At 41.4% G+C, this 16,357-nt stretch overlaps 1 protein-coding gene across 3 annotated transcripts in view; it reads right to left on the minus strand.

Annotated features, from left to right (window-relative positions):
• Positions 1-16,357, minus strand: part of SPECC1L (sperm antigen with calponin homology and coiled-coil domains 1 like) — a 138,592-nt gene that overhangs the window by 40,674 nt on the left and 81,561 nt on the right. For all 3 annotated transcript variants that reach the window (XM_047696593.1, XM_047696594.1, XM_047696595.1), the window contains 3 exons: positions 13,832-13,923; positions 9,362-9,452; positions 971-1,054 (listed from right to left, as the gene is read on the minus strand). In XM_047696593.1, coding sequence (XP_047552549.1) covers positions 971-1,054; positions 9,362-9,452; positions 13,832-13,923 — 267 coding nt within the window. The remainder of the gene's footprint in view (positions 1-970; positions 1,055-9,361; positions 9,453-13,831; positions 13,924-16,357) is intronic.

A 16,357-nucleotide genomic window follows, 5' to 3' on the forward strand; every position in this document is an offset into this window, starting at 1 on the left:
AAATTTCTCCTTTCCTGGTCCAATTTCTAGTTGAGTTTAAAAGGGTAAATAAGGGCCACAAAAGGAAAACAATGAGAGCAATTGATAAATTGGAGTTACCCCTAGGAGACAAGGGGAGCCTGTCAAAGTCATCACTATAGGATGGCTTTATCAGACTAGAAAAATCTGGTTTCCGGAGAATTTTTGGTGTGCTCTGAAATAACAGTTACGACATACCTTGGGAAGGATATCCTAATCTTTCACAACTATACTAACTTTGTATCAAGCTACAATTTTGGCACAATAGCTAACCCATTCTAGGCCTCTCATAAATACTTGTTAAAGAAATGGAATGATCTAGTTTTCAGGATTGTTTTATTTATTTTAGAGATATTTATTTATTTAACAGAGAGGGAGAGAGAGCAAGCACAAGTGGGAGAGCTGCAGAGGAGAAGGAGAAGCAGGCTCCCCACCGAGCAGGGAGCCCAACATAGGGCTCAATCCCAGGACCCGGGGATCCTGACCTGAGCCAAAGGCAGACCTGAGCCACCCAGGTGCCCCTCTTTTATTTTAAAATCACAGTCATGAAATGTGATTTCTATAGAATCTAGAAGATACAACAGGGGAAATTCAGAGTGAAAATAATCAACTCAAGGGACACCCATGGCTTAGTCGGTTAAGCATCCGACTCTTGATTTCAGCTCAGGTCGTGATCTCAGGGTTGTGAGATCAAGCCCCATGCCAGGCTCCCAGCTCAGTGGGTAGTCTGCTTGAGTTTCTCTCTCTTTGCCCCCTTCCACTCCCTGCTCATGCATTCTCTAAAATAAAAATAAATCTTAAAAAAAAAAAAAAAAAAAAAAAAAAAAAGAATCAATTCAAGAGCTAAAGAGGTAAGAAAAGTTAAGTAAGTCTAAAGAGAAAGTATTTGGTACCATTACTAAAACTTCTGGAAGAGTCTTTCTAAAGGAAATTCCAAATAAAAAGTCATCACCTGAGATGGTCTTGGCACTTTCCATGGCAGGTACTCTTGGCAGAGAAGCGGGTCGGCTGGTTGAAGATGTTCTTAATAGATGCTCTGCAGAAAATAGGAAGGGTCAAAATAAAGACATCAGACACTGAACTTTGAAGTCACAAAGGTAGCAGGAAGGCGATCTCTCCTCCTCTCCCCACAGCCCCCAGGCTCATCTTTCCTTCTCAATATAAGGCACTCTAACAATCCCCCGTGGAGCCCATGTCTACAGAAGAGTTTCTGTAGACAAGGACTGTGGGAAAACATTTCATTCAATGTCTGATTTCTAGGGATGATTTTTGACACAGATGAATGCCTCTAAATCACTGACTGCTAAAACAAAATTCAAAGATCTTCTATGTTGGTCTATAAGTACAAGCTAAATCAAATTCTTGCCCTTATGTTCCTACCAAGAACAGGGAAGCCATACATATACACAACCGAGACAAAGAAGATTGGCCAATTACAATAAGAATGACAAAGTATTATCATACCACAGAGTGAGAAGACATTACTTTGATTTAAGGCAGCAGGGAGGTCTTCAACAATATAATGATGTTAAGCTGGGCTTTACTAACAGAAAAGAGAAGCAGGAACAATATTTTGGCCAGAAACAATGAGAACAAAGGTGTAAGGACATTCAAGTTACAAAACAATAAAATCCCAGTGTGGCCTCAACACAGGGCATACCAAAATCAGAGAGGGCAGCAGGAAAAGGGGCTCTGAAGGGACGAGGTTGACCAACAAGAGCCTTCATTACCTTTTATGTGGACTTCAGTCTGAGAGCAACAAGGAAGCACCAGACATTTCTGAGAATTTGGGAAGGAAGAAGACAGGTACTGCCTCTACTGCCCAGTTTGCAGCCACAGCCCTATTTCACCCCTCTCTTGCTCTCTAGACTCCAGTTTCTCAAACTGGAGCTTCCCAAACATTGGCACAAGCTGCTCCCCCGCCTCCTGTTCTCTTCCTCCATTCCCACTATAGCCTGGATACCTTCACCATCCTTCTGGTCTAGCTTCAACATCACTTCCTTAGGACCTGCCCTCCTGGAATGGCAGCCCCAAACAGACCAGCACACACTTCATGCCTCAGGCTACAAGCCTGACAAGGTTGTCATCAGGCCAGGACAAGCACCAGGATGGACAGATTAGATGTGTTCTGCCCAGTTGCCACATGCAAAAGATGTGTGATTAGCATAAGGGAAAACACTACCTCTTGAACTTACTGAAGACTGTTAGTCTCACTATCCAAGAATGTCCCCATAGTGAACGTATTTTAACAGATCATTTACCACTTTAAAAAAATAGTTCCTCTCAGAATATCATCATGTCAAAAGTAATGGCATATGACATCTTTCAAGGATAACATACCTGCTATTTCAAAATCTATTTTCTAAGTATATGAGGAACATTTTTATTTGGTTACCAAATGTAACTAATTACATACAACTTTGGGAAGGATGAACTTACTTTCTTAATGAAGACAGAACTTATATAGCCTAGAGTCACTACATCTTTCCAAACCTGAACAAATATCACCTCTGTGTGAAGAGTCCACAAGCAAGCATCAATCAGAAATCTGAACCCTGTCAGTGGTTGGCATTCATCCTCACAGGAAAAGCAAATTATGCAGTCTGACAGACAAAACAAAGTTAGCAGAACACGGAAATAGTAGGAAACAGAAATCAACATTTTAAATTTAATCAAAATTTCCATTTTACAATTATGAAACCAGTCATTTCCCCAAAATCTTAATCTCCCAAAGAACACAGCAAATGAAGAAAGTGAAAATAAAGCTTGTAACAGACAAATGAATCCAAACAAGAAGCATGTTGGCTAAGGCAATAAGCCCATGCCATTCCCTAAAGGGAAAGTGTTTCTAAATTGCACACTAAAAGAACATGACCAAAACAAAGCTCATGAAATTTACTGCTGATTCCTCTGCTCAACCCTGGTTAAATCTTTCCTTACTGCATGTCTAAGGATCTGTCTCCATTCGGCAGGTACTCCCCTACCACAGACCAACACCTACTTTTTTTGAAAATGCACAAAACTGTACTGAAGGCCTCAACAGGGTTATTCTTTTCAAAATTATTTGTGGTCATCTTCACCGGGCACAACACAGTCTGCTGCCATTCCATGAAGTGCTCTCATTGTGGGACTCAAACTCGCTCAGAGGCACTTGTTCCAGGGCGAGCACATGTCCATTTACTATTGCTGTCAGCTGCTGGATTCCGTCTGCATGTCAAACTATCAGTTTATCGCTCTTCAGCAAGTAAGACTGGTGTATTACAGTCATATGTGGTAAGCAGGAGAGATTCTATTTTATAGTAATAGAGTCTATTCTACTGCCATATGGAGCTTTTCTTATCTTTAATACATTCATTAAACAAAAAACATTTGGGTGTCCACTACTCACTAGGCACTGGGCTTGGTGAGAAGGTCAAAGAAAGGAAGAAAGGAGGCAAGAAACTTACCCTTACAGAACTCAGAATCTAGAGCAGAAGCCAGATACTTAAAAAAAACAAAAACAAAAACAAAAAAAACCCCAACATTACAAGTGAGGGATGCTAGGAAAGAACAAGTACACAGGGCTCTGGGAACACAACAGGGGATGTGACCTGCTCTTGAGGGGAGGTCCGGAAAAGCCACCTCAGGAAATGACATCTCAGTTCAGATGAGAAGAGTAATTAATAGCTTTTACACAGGCAAAGGAGAGGCTAGAGGGGAGAGTGTTCCCAGCTGAGGGCTCAGCACACACCAGAGCAACTCCAGGGCAGCAATGTTCAGAGGACGGGGGAAAAGAGGAACAGATGAGGCGGCAGAGGCAGGCTGGAAGGGCCAGAATAGGCAAGGGAATATTGCGTGCAGGCAATGCAGGCCAAATTAAAGAGTTTGGACTGTACCCTGCTGGCAACAGGGAGCCAATGAAGGCACCAACTGAGCCACCCAGGTATCCCAGGATGTGGTGAGCATTTTTAAATGACAGTGGAAGGGAGCCAGTAGACAGGGTAAAGCTGAATATCTGGGAGAAGTGGATCATAGCCTGAAGCTAACAGCATCTGTGACAGCCCAAGGGGATGAGATCCAGGGCTCAGGGGAAGGGATAAACCTACACAGAGTTGTTCTGTTCATGTCCAACAGACAGGCAACAATAACAGGAGCATAGTAGGTCTGCTACTTAATGCTCTCTTATTTTAGGAATCACAGAAATAAACAGGTACAGGCAGTTATCCCTTTATTGTTTCCCAAAACAAATTTTCAGGCAAAATAGGAGGTTTTAAACAGGCTTTAAAATAGGAGCCTAAATGGCCAATTTCTGTTCAGAGAGTAGTTCCAAATGGACTGATGCTCCTGCCAAAAAGGAGTATAAAATCTGAAAAAAATATGAAATTCAACCACTTACGGGGCATTGAAGAAAATCCAAAAGCAGGCAGAAAATGAAAGGAGTAAACACGTGGAAGAATGAAAGAGCATAGGGGTGAGTTTCCCAGTTTATGGCTCCAGGCATGAGTGCAGGCCCCAGGTGAGGCCATACAGGACAGCTGGTAGACACCTTTACTGCCTTGAAGAAGGAGAAGATGGATGTCAGGACAACCAAAGCTGCTGAAAAGGGAGGGAATAGGGGAAATACCAGAAAGAATCACAAATTCTGTATACATACTCTGCCCAAATCTCTTACTGACCTCTGAAAACCACTAGCACTCAGATTCCAAGGAGTTGAATTAAGGACAAAATAACTGAACAGGTATTTCAATTGAAGGAAAAGAAGTTAGATGGAGTTTGAGATGAGCCAAGGTACTATTTGCTATCAAAAACCAATTTTCTACAGAGGAACAAAACGGAAAGCAATCTCTACAATGTGTGATTGATGACAGCCAGAATATAATTCAAAATTACTAGACATACAAAGAGAGAGAGAAAAGTGACCCATACTCAAAAGAAATGGAAACCTCCCCAAAACCTCCCCAAAGATAATCCATGTTAGAATTAGCAAAAAGGAGTTTAAAGCAGCTATTACAGATATGCTCGACATTATAAAATATATATACATGTTCTCAACAGATGAGAAATCTGAGCTGAAGGAGTAACAAGAATGTGAGACTGGCGCTCCCTAAGACGCAATATGCAAAGGCAGCCGAAAGCTGTATTTGGAGCGAACATTGAGAAAACTCCTCCCAAACACCAGCCCCCCTCTAAATATAAGGATCACCAGAGCAGCTGGAAGCCTGCTGTGCACTAAGGACACCACAGCAACTTAAAACCCAAAGCCAGCCCAGCTCCTAAACAGATCAACTCAAATCAACTCAAAGAGGTGCCTGTGTCAAGGCATAAAACCAATCTACTGCCCTATATAAGATGTCCAGATTTCAACAAAGTCTAAAATATATTAAAAAAAAAAAACAAGAAAAAAAAAGTATATCCAGTTTACTATGTCAAGGCACAAAGTAATCAATAAAACCAACACAGATGTAGCAGAGATGTTGGAACTATCTGATAGGGCACTTAAAATACTATAATGAGTATGTTAGAGCCTCTGATGGAAATAGACAAACAGAAGATCAGCAAAGCTTTCCTTCTTTCCTTTGATTTTTGCTTATAGTTTCCATCTCTCTGCTAAAATCAGATAAATAAAACTGTGAGAACCATGTCTCTGGTTCTCAACTGAAGGCAAGTTTGCCAACATGGCATTGTCTTGAGGCACTTTCCACTGCCACACCTGGAGTAGTGGGGTGCTTACCACCTCGTGGGTAGAGGCCGGGGAGGCTACTAAGCACCCTACAATGCACAGAACAGAATGAATTACTAGATACAAAATTTTTAAGAAAATCAATCAGAAGTGGGGGGTGGGGTGGGGGGATGAAATACAGACTGGACAAAATTAATCTAACTGTATTACAAAAGCATGGCATAACTATACTGAGACAGTGGTGAAAAGGGGGCTGACCTAAGTAGAAAAACGGTATTTTGACTGGATACTCTAAGGCTAAACACAAAATGAACTGTATGCACTGTACTCTGCAGATCTGCTTTTCACAGGGGTACGGTGCAGCAACCGTGAAACGACTGGACATGCACAGGAGGGTTCAGTAAATAAGTATATTATGGACAATGACGTCCAGGTTTCTGCTGTTGGGAGACTGGAGGAGTCTGGATCACCTTCCGGTGCCCAAAAGTAAGAAAGTGCTTTGGGGGGGTGGGCTTTAAAAGAGCAGTGATCCAATGTGAAAGAGCTCCGAATGGTTCCCAAGTTGGAATAATTTGAGAAACAACAACAAAAAATAATAACAGTAAGAGATTACAACACAAAGAATAAAATAAATACCCATGAGTCTATACTAATACAAATATATGTTAAAAATAAAACAGTAGTATAATGATTTGAGTAATTCCCGCAGGCAAAATACCCAAACGGATGCTAAAATCAGTGATAGAAAGTTTAAACAGGAATAGGGTATTTATTAATTACTAGCAGACAACCATCCTCACCAACTGATCACAGCCAACATGGCTAGTAATAGTATGTATGGCCCTCACATGTCCCTGATACGATAATTGAGAAGGGCCCTCACCCCGTCAGAGCTGCTTTGCTGACAATGCATAACCTCAACCCAATCAGGAGTAAATACCACACAAATCCATACTGAGAGATACTCTAAAAAAGTAACTGGGCAGTATTCTTCAAAGGTGTCAAGGTCACAAAGACAGAGAAAGACTGATGAACTGGTGGAGGCTTCAGGAGAGAAGACAACTAAACACAAAGTTGGGCCTGGGATTTGATCCTGGAATTAAAAGGGACAGCAGTGGAAAAGCTGGTGAAATCCAAACACCTGTAGTTTAGGTAACAGTATGTTAACAATATTGATTTCTTATTTTTGGTAACTGCCCTGTTGCTATGCAGGATGTTCATTGTAATGGAAGCTGAGGAAAAGTGTGAGAGAGAGCTCTAATATTTTTGCAACTCTTCTATAAGGTTTACCTCAAGAGATTAAAGACAGACAGGGCACCTTAAATAAATATTGCAATGCATGCTCAAATGTACCAACGACAACTTACCTTGAGAAGCATTTAAAAAACAAGATGGACTAAAGGGATAGAGGGGTGGATAAACATGAAAACATGAACACAGGGGCACCCGGGTGGCTCAGTCGGTTAGGCATCTGCCTTTGGCTCGCGTCATGGTCCCAAGGTCCTGGGATCGAGCCCCGCATCGGGCTCCCTGCTGAGTGGGGAACCTACTTCTCCCTCTCCCACTCCCCCTGCTTATATTCCCTCTCTCACTGTGTCTCTCCATCAAATAAATAAATAAAATCTTCTTTAAAAACAAACAAACAAACAAACATGAACACAGTAAAGTACTTAAGAATCTAGATAATGCAATGTAGATATCCACTATACAAATTCTTCCAAGTTTTCTCTATGTTCAAAATTTTCTGTAATAACATGTTGGGGGAAAAGAGGAGCCTAGATACTCTGGTTCATCAAGACAAATACCAAGAACCACAGAGAAAAGAAGGAAAGGGTTGAGGGAGGGGAGAGGTTAAAAGTGAGCAGACAGATATTCATCAGACTATAAATACAAGAGGGGAGGATTTCTAGCTGAATTTTTCCTAGGAATTTCCCCATTAGGATGGGATCTAGGGCTGAGCCAGAATCTGACTTAGATCTACCTCTGGAGAATGAAAATTGCTCTGAAACTTTTTAAATAGAAAGCTCTTTTTTAGGGTGCCTAGGTGGCTCAGTTGGTTAAACATGTGCCTTTGGCTCAGGTCATGATCTCAGGGTCCAGGGATTGAGTCCCACACTGGGCTCCCTGCTCAGTGGGAAGCCTGCTTCTCCCTCTGCCTTCCCTGGTCCCCATTTGTGTGCATTCTCTTTCTCATTCTCTATCTCAAGTAAATATATATATATATATTTTTTTTTTAACTTTCATTTTTTTAAAAGAAAGCTCTTTTCTTTTATTTAACTTAAGACTATAACTTTCAACACAGATCTGGCTTTCTAGTAAAACCTCCTTTATATCACATTTATTATACGTACCCTTACCATAAATCAATGTCTTCAAAATACTGCATTAGTCCATTTATAGTAAGATTTCTCTGCTATGAAATATTTTCCCACAACTGACATATAAGCATGATGCTAAAATAGAACAAAAACCCCTATGGCTATTATAATCCATGGATCCATCTGGGACTCAAGGGTGGGAACACAGTCAAAATGTAAAGAAAGACTTGACACCTTTCACTATTTTTTTCCTTTAACAGAAGGACCTTTTGAGGGGAGAAAATACCTCAAGTCATGACTTACGAATGTACCAAAGCCAAGAAGAAGGGGTAGAAGGCAAGCCCTTCTGTAAGGAAGGAGGCAGCAGCACCATCTTGTGCTCCATTATCCCTAACTGCAGGCATTAGCTGCTCCTCTGAATATGCAGTATACCTGTGACTGGCAGAGGAAGGGCCAGTCCCACCACCAAACTGGACACCTCCTGCACAGGTGCTCCATGGGGCCCACAGAGCATCTTCTGGGTTGTCTGAGGGACTAATTCTCACAAGTCTGCTTATTTTTTAACCCACACCTGTTGAAATCTTGTAGTCACGCGCCTAAAGGCTAACTGCCACAACCGAGAGAATGCAGAGATGAACACTTGGAGGCGATCAGCCTACATCAGCTGAGAGAAGCCTGGGGCTGGGCACTTCTGCACCGACCCCAAGTGAAGCCTGCACTTTACAGCACCATGCCCCAATGCTACAAACCATTTTCCAGCGCTCTGCAGCACCATGCAGGAAGAGGCAGTATAGGGTCAGAGAAGGCGCTCTGACCTCGAAAGGCAGGAGACGTGGGTTCTGGTACTGGCTCTACCATAAAAGTTGTGTGAGAACAGCCAAGCCCCTTATAAGTGAGCAAAAGAATGGACCTCATCTCAACCTCATGTTTCAGATTCTCAGTTTCTTTGTATGGACAATAATACCGAGCACAGAGGTTAAAAGAATGGGCTTTGGCGTCAGTTTGCCCAGGCCTACTGTTCATTGTTAACCTGTGTTAAGTTATTTAACTTTCTGAAACCTCGTTTTTAGTATCTATAAAATGTGGGTAACAGCACCTACCCTATGAAAAACTTGAAAACAAAATGCCTAGTAATGGTGTGGACTCTCCATTGCCTATCATAATGTCTAGAGAGCTGTCTTCCAAGACATATTTATGTATAAGGAATCCTCCTATCTGTAATGATGACGTATTATTAGTAAGCTTCTGATAAAGATGTACACCAGAGCAGCTGAAATAATGTCAAGAACAATTTAGTTAGCCAAAAAAGTCAGAAGAATCAAAGAATTGACAGCAGAAGTGAAATACTGTGCCATACGAGATATACCTTGAACAGGGATCTCCCCATAGTTTGGTCTCTTATCTGTCAGTGCCGTCAGGGGCTTGGATGTAGAGATTGGTCCACTTATGGAATGTCTCTGAAATCATAACATGAACAGTGTCAAAGTTAGCATAAATCTAGAGCTGGGACTCACAAAGTCAACATTGCTAAGAGTAATATTTGGTTGTAAATCTCCATCATTCTATCCATATTGTTATGGTAAGACTAAAACACACACATACACACTTGGAGGCATACAATGTGATCAATATATTTAAAAAACTTATACAGAAATATCCACTGTGCCTGTTACTCAGTTTTCCCCAATGGTAACATTTATAGCATACTATCACAACCAGTATACTGACATTGTTTTGTTTAAAGAGAATTCTTAACAATTACACACCCATCAGTGAAATACGGACTTGTACCTACTACGAGAGCCCCAGTACAACCTGGCATCTTAATTCAGCGCCACACAATGGCTTTGCCTCTGGCTTTCTCATCTCCAGTCAGATACATGCCTCTTTCTGCATGCAACCACAAGTAGCTGCCACAAATATTTCCTCTTACTTCCTCAGCGTTGTCTCCTGCCACCTCTGTGTAATGCTTAAATGTCACCAAACTATTCATTTCCACATAGACCAGGGTGTTTACCGTCACTGTCCTTTCTGTCATGCTTATTTTCCCAGCTTTCCCCCCAGCCCTTTTTTATCCGGCGAACCTCTAACGACTCTTTTCATATTCTCAGCAGAAAAGTGTGCGAAGTTCAGCCTCTTCACATCCTTCCCAACATTTGAGACTGTCTTCTAGTTTTAGCCATCCTGAGAGGGTACATAGTGAGATCTTTCTGTAATTTAATTTTTACTTCTCCAATGACTAATGATGTTGAACATACTTTTATGTGTTTACTGGCCATTTGTCTATCTTCTCTAAGGAAGGGACTTTTAAAATCTTTTGTCCAGTATTTACTGGTTTGTCTTCAATCAAGATGAGGATGTTTTCTTGGAATACAAGTGTTTTGACAGATAAATGTAGTGTGATTATATTCTCCTGAGTCTATAACTTATCTTTTATTTTCTTAATGTCTCTCAGAAGTTTCAAATTTTGAAGTCCAATTTATCAATTTTCTTTCACGGCTCCTTCTAATGTTCTAAATAAGAAATCTTGGCCTTCTCAAAGGTCAGGATGATTTTCTCTAATGTTTTCATCCACAAGTTTTTTAGTTTTAGCTTTCACATATAGGTCTACAATCAATTTTAATTTTTATAAATGCCATGAGAAACAGCTGTGGTTATCTTTTTTCCATATAGATTCTAGCGGTTCTGGAATCCTTTGTTGGAAAGGCTACCCCTCTCCCACTGAATTATGTTGGCACCTCTGCTGAAAATCAGCTGGCCTATTTCTGGATTATCTAATCTACTGATATAATGTCTACATTTAAACTATATCAGTAAGTGCAGCTGCTGGTACTCTGGCTATTTGTGAGATGGGGAATTTATCAGCTTAATGAAGATTTCAAATAAACAAACTATGTCAGTACCATACTGTCTTTGATTACTCTATGTGCTAAAATCAGGTAGTATAAATCTTCCAAATCTGTCCCCCCATCCTTTTTTTTAATCTCCCAGGTGCCTTGGCTATTCAGGGTCCTTTGAATTTCCATATCAATTTAAAACTGTATTATCAATTTCTACAAAATAGCATGCAGGACTGTCACTCAGATTGTACTGGATCCCTCACTGGGATTGTGCGGGAGAGCTGTAAGATAATAACAATCCTGAGTCTTCCAGTCCATGAATATATCTGTTTATTACTTCCTCAAATTCTCTCAGCAATATTTTATTTTCCATTATACAGATTTTGCACAGCATTTTATTAAATATATTGCTAAGTATTTCAATTTTCAATTGTTCACTGGAGTGAATAGATCTAAGAGAGCAAGAGGAAACCTCAAGACAGAAGATATTCTTTATAACCCTACCTTGTGACATCCCACCCCTTTTGCCATACTGTATTCATCAGAAGTGAGCCAAAAAGTCCAGCCAACACTCAAGAGGAGCAGATTCCACAAGTGTGTGACTTCTGAGAGTCACTAAGAAGCACTTCAGAGGCTGAGGACCCAGTTACTTATGGATCTCCTCCTCTTCTGAGGTTTATTTTTAAGGCAGGTGTAGCATAGTGCTTTCTCAAGAGCAGCGTAGTTCTGCTTTAGGATGTGGCCCTCAGGGGTCTCTACGGAATGCTCCAAGTATTCCAAGATTTCTCCACGGTGGCCAGTTGGAAATCAAATGATTCCCTGCTCTCTGTGAACCACGGGAAGTGTTTACCTGGTAACTCTTCTGTCCTGGGAATCTGTTCTTACTCAGCCTTGTGAGGGTTCACCCTGTGCCTGTGCAGACTAGCATTCAGGTAAAGACTCATGGGATGCCTCTGCAGAGGCCCTTCCTCTGTGTAGCTCCCTCCTCCTAGGTCTTCAGCCCTGCAAATTCCAGCACTCTCATTCTCCCTGAACACCGATCTCTGTCTCCTCAGACTCAGTTAGTTCCCCCTTCCTAACTCTATCTGGCTTCATCCCCCCGGAACCACCATCTGGAACCTCCCAACAGGAAAAGTGTGGGCCCAGCAGGACTTTTATTTAAGGACCACAGTCTCATGCTGCCTGCTGTACATGTCTGAATGTAATTGCTTCCTTTAATTTGTCCAGCTTTCGAGTTGCTGGGGGTGGCAGAGTAATCCAGCCAGTCACTCCCTCGAAGTCAGAAGTAGAATTCCCACTCAGGGAGTTTTGAAAAACTAACAATCCCACTCTTAGGCCCTATTCCCTAGAGATTCTCGTTCACTAGGATGAGGCCTGGGAATCTATGTGTTTAAAACCTCTCCACATGGTTTTAATGCACAATTAGATTTGAGAAGCATTGTGCTAACCGAGTACTAAAAAGCTACTGAATGTGACTTATATTAACTTCTACCAAGGTACAGAGATGAAATTTTTCACCTCCTACCTTTATAAAGATTTACAAAGTCATGCTTTGTGTATTAAATTTCAACCAACAAATATTAAAGAAATTTCACCTCTTTTGAAGTTTATAGTTTGCATCTTGAGGTCTACAGAAAAAGTATGAGTAATAGAGAGCATATAAAAAGCATTAAATCTATAGTACGATTGGAATTCCCTTGCCTTCATGGTAAATTAAGAGCATTAACACCTTCTGTACACATGGAAATGCAGCACCACTAATTTGCAACATTACAAGTGCAGGAGGAGTACACATTTACCCTAAATTTCACATAGGAGAAAGTTAAAAAGTAAGAACAAGACAAAAAAACCAAACAAACAGATTCACTCGTAAAATACATGGCCAATAATTAACAAAGCACAAAGGTCTCAATTTAAAAATAAAATGCTCCCAAATGCTAGTTTTAGGGAAGAGGTATGGCCAAGGCTTCCCTGTATCAAAGGGTACTAAGGTACTAGGTTTATGGCCAGTTTTCCTCTGGCTACTCTAACTTATGTGGAAAACTCCACCACAGCCACTATTTCCAAAAGCAGCTGACCAACAAGGGTACAGTGAGAGGCCTAATGAGCACTACAGAACAACAACCATCTCCCTTGCTTCTGGCCTACATTTCCACAGCAGCCAGGAAGAGCAACTTCAGAGACTTGTTTATAATGGATCAGCAATGCCCTTGTACTAGATGGCTAAAAAAATCAGCCCACAATGAACCTTCTGCAGAAACCCCAACTCTGAACCTGGGCCAGCCTTAGGATTTGGTTGGACCTTGAGACACCGCACCATGAAGGAACCTGAGAGGAAATGCCACACGGAGAGAGTGGCCCAGGCATCCTTGCTGAACCCAGGCCTCAGCCCACCCTGTGGCTAAGTGCAGGTACAGAAGTGAGCCCATAGAAAGCCAGCAAAGCTGCCTATTCAACACACAAATGCGAAAATCATACAACTGCTCTTCTAAACCACTAAGCTTTGATTTGTTAGGTAGCGGAGGCTGACACACGCCAACTACATATCCTACTTAGAGAGATAGTCCCTGAACCCACACTGCTCAGGTTCAAATCCCCACTCCACCACTTCATTATATGACCCTCAGCAAGCTGCTGAACTTTTCTAGGCCTCAGTTTCCACGTGTGAAAACTAGAGGTAAGAATAGTACCTGATACCCAATAGGGCTGTTGTGAGAATTACATGAATTCACATGATAAAGCACAGGGAATAGTGTAGAACACACAGCAAGTGCTTAGTACTTGTTAGCTAGCACTATTACTTTCCGAAGAGTAACACAATGGACGTTTTCGTAATTTATCTCAATTAAGGATATTTACATTATTTTACAATCCTAACTACTACATTCCTCACAAGGTAAGTCATTTGCCCCCCCTACGTAAGTGTAAATAACTTTTAGGAGGACAAACTTTTAGGTGCTGAGGCTCCCACGGCTTCTATGGTCACGGACACTTACCTGCATAGGTGAGACAGCTGCAGCAGGAGGGGTTTTCATCGGACTCGGACTCAAAGGCGTCCGAGGAATTGTGGCTGCAGTGGGGTTTGGTACTACAGAAACAAACAAACAAATACTGAATGCATCATGGTAGAGTGGAAGCTTTTATAACTGGTGTCCCCTGAAGGATCCCTCAGGCTACCCAATATTCTGGCTCCCCTGGAAGCTGTCCTGAGGTCTAACCTCCACGGTGCTCGCTCACAGTCCTGCTTAACAGGTGATGCTTCTCCTGCCATCAGGCAGACTGTTCCCTAGAGTAGTTGTGTTGATTCCCAAACTGGTTATGCCAGTCATCTCATTTTTGCCATTTCATTAACTTGGGTAGTTAAAGAACTCCATGAGCCAATGCAATTCAAGTTCAAAAAACCCAAGAGGAATATTTCTGTAACTGCACCAGGTGAGAAGCTGGGCTCATAGTGGATATGCATTCAATGAAGGCACACTGGAAAACAAAAGCAAACAAAAAACAAAGGAACACTGGGCTCCCATTCAGCTTTTCTCATCTCCTCCTGCGGAGTTCATCACTTCACTTTGCAAGTACTTTCTGGTTTGCATTTAATGCACAGATCTGTTAATTATTCGCTTACATATCAATCTCCCTCTCTAGACCAACCATTCAAAAGTCGGATCCATAATTTACTCACTTCCAGATACTTGGGCTTGATACAGAGTTTAGTAGAGGGTGCATAAAAAATGGTTATTTGGGGCACCTGGGTGGCTCAGTGGGTTAAGCCTCTGCTTTCAGCTCAGGTCATTATCTCAAGGTCCTGGGATGGAGCCCCTCATTGGGCTCTCTGCTCAGCAGGGAGCCTGCTTCCCCCTCTCTCTGCCTGCTCTCTGCCCACTTGTGATCTCTCTCTCTGTGTCAAATAAATAAACAAAATCTTAAAAAAAAATGGTTGTTTGAAGCCAAATTAAAATAAAAATGGGACACATATATAAAATCAGGCACATTGGGGCACCTGGGTGGCTCAGTGGGTTAAGCCGCTGCCTTCGGCTCAGGTCACGATCTCGGGGTCCTGGGATCGAGTCCCGCATCGGGCTCTCTGCTCAGCGGGGAGCCTGCTTCCCTCTCTCTCTCTGCCTGCTTCTCTGTCTACTTGTGATCTCTCTCTGTCAAATAAATAAAATCTTTAAAAAAAAAAAAATCAGGCACATCACACAGTAGGAAAAGATGAAAAAGTAGATCATTGTGGACCTTTTTATGCAACCAAGTACTTATATTTAAATTGCTATTTTTAGATGCATTCTTTTACTGAGATAAAATTCACACAACAGGGAACCTGGCTGGATCAGTCAGTAAAGGATGCTACTCTTTATCTTTGGGTTGTGAATTCGAGCCCTGTCTTAGGTGTGGAGCCTACTTAAAATTTAAAAAAAATTTTTTTTAATTCACTTAATAGGGGTACCTAGGTAGCTGAGTAGTTGAACAGCTGCCCTTGGCTTGGGTGATGATCTCAGGGTCCTGGGATGGAGCCCTCATTGGGCTCCCCGCTTGACGGGAGGCTTGCTTCTTCCTCTCCACCACCTGTGCTCTCTCTCTCTCAAATAAATAAATAAAATCTTTGAAAAAAATTCACGTAATAGAAAGTAAATAATTTTAAAATGTATAGTTCAAAGGTATTTAGTACATTCACGGTATTGCACAGCCATGATCACTTCTACCTAGTTCCAAAATGTCCCAGTCTCTATTAAGCAATCACTCCCCATATATCTCTTCCCCAGTACCTGGCAACTGTCAACAAACTGCCTTCTCCGTCTATGGACTTAGCTATTCTCCACATTCCATAAAAACGGAATCTTATAACCCATGACCTTTTGTGTCTGGCTGTTTTCACTTAGCATATTTTTCACATGGTAGTATGTATTAGTACTTCCTTCCTATGGCTGAATAATATTCCTTCAGATGTAGAGACCACATTCTGTTTATCCACTCATCAACTGATGGACAGCTGGGTTGTTTCCATGTTTTGGCTATTATGAGTAATGCTATTACGAACACACATGTACAAGTTATTTGAATACTTTGTGTTAACTTCTTTTGCATATATAATTAGGCAGTGCAATATGGAGTCATTTAGATATATTTTATTGTAAAATATTGCCTTTTTTTTTTTAAGATTTTATTTATTTATTTGACAGATAGAGATCACAAGTAGGGAGAGAGGTAGGCAGAGAGAGAGGAGGAAGCAGGCTCCCTGCTGAGCAGAGAGCCCGATGCGGGACTCGATCCCAGAACCCTGAGATCATGACCTGAGCCGAAGGCAGAGGCTTAATCCACTGAGCCACCAAGGCACCCCTGTAAAATATTGCTTTTTTAAAAAGATCAGTACAGAAGCAGATTTATCTTTTTTGCATTAGGGCCCATTTCATCAATATTCTGAATAACTTCATGACTTTAATTTAGTGTAGACACTCCATTATCATTTCACTTTAGAAGTACAGATTTTTGTAAGTCTTTCTCTCATCTTAGCTCCTCATATTACC

Source organism: Lutra lutra, chromosome 12 (genome assembly GCF_902655055.1).
Source record: "Lutra lutra chromosome 12, mLutLut1.2, whole genome shotgun sequence".
NCBI lineage: Eukaryota > Metazoa > Chordata > Mammalia > Carnivora > Mustelidae > Lutra > Lutra lutra.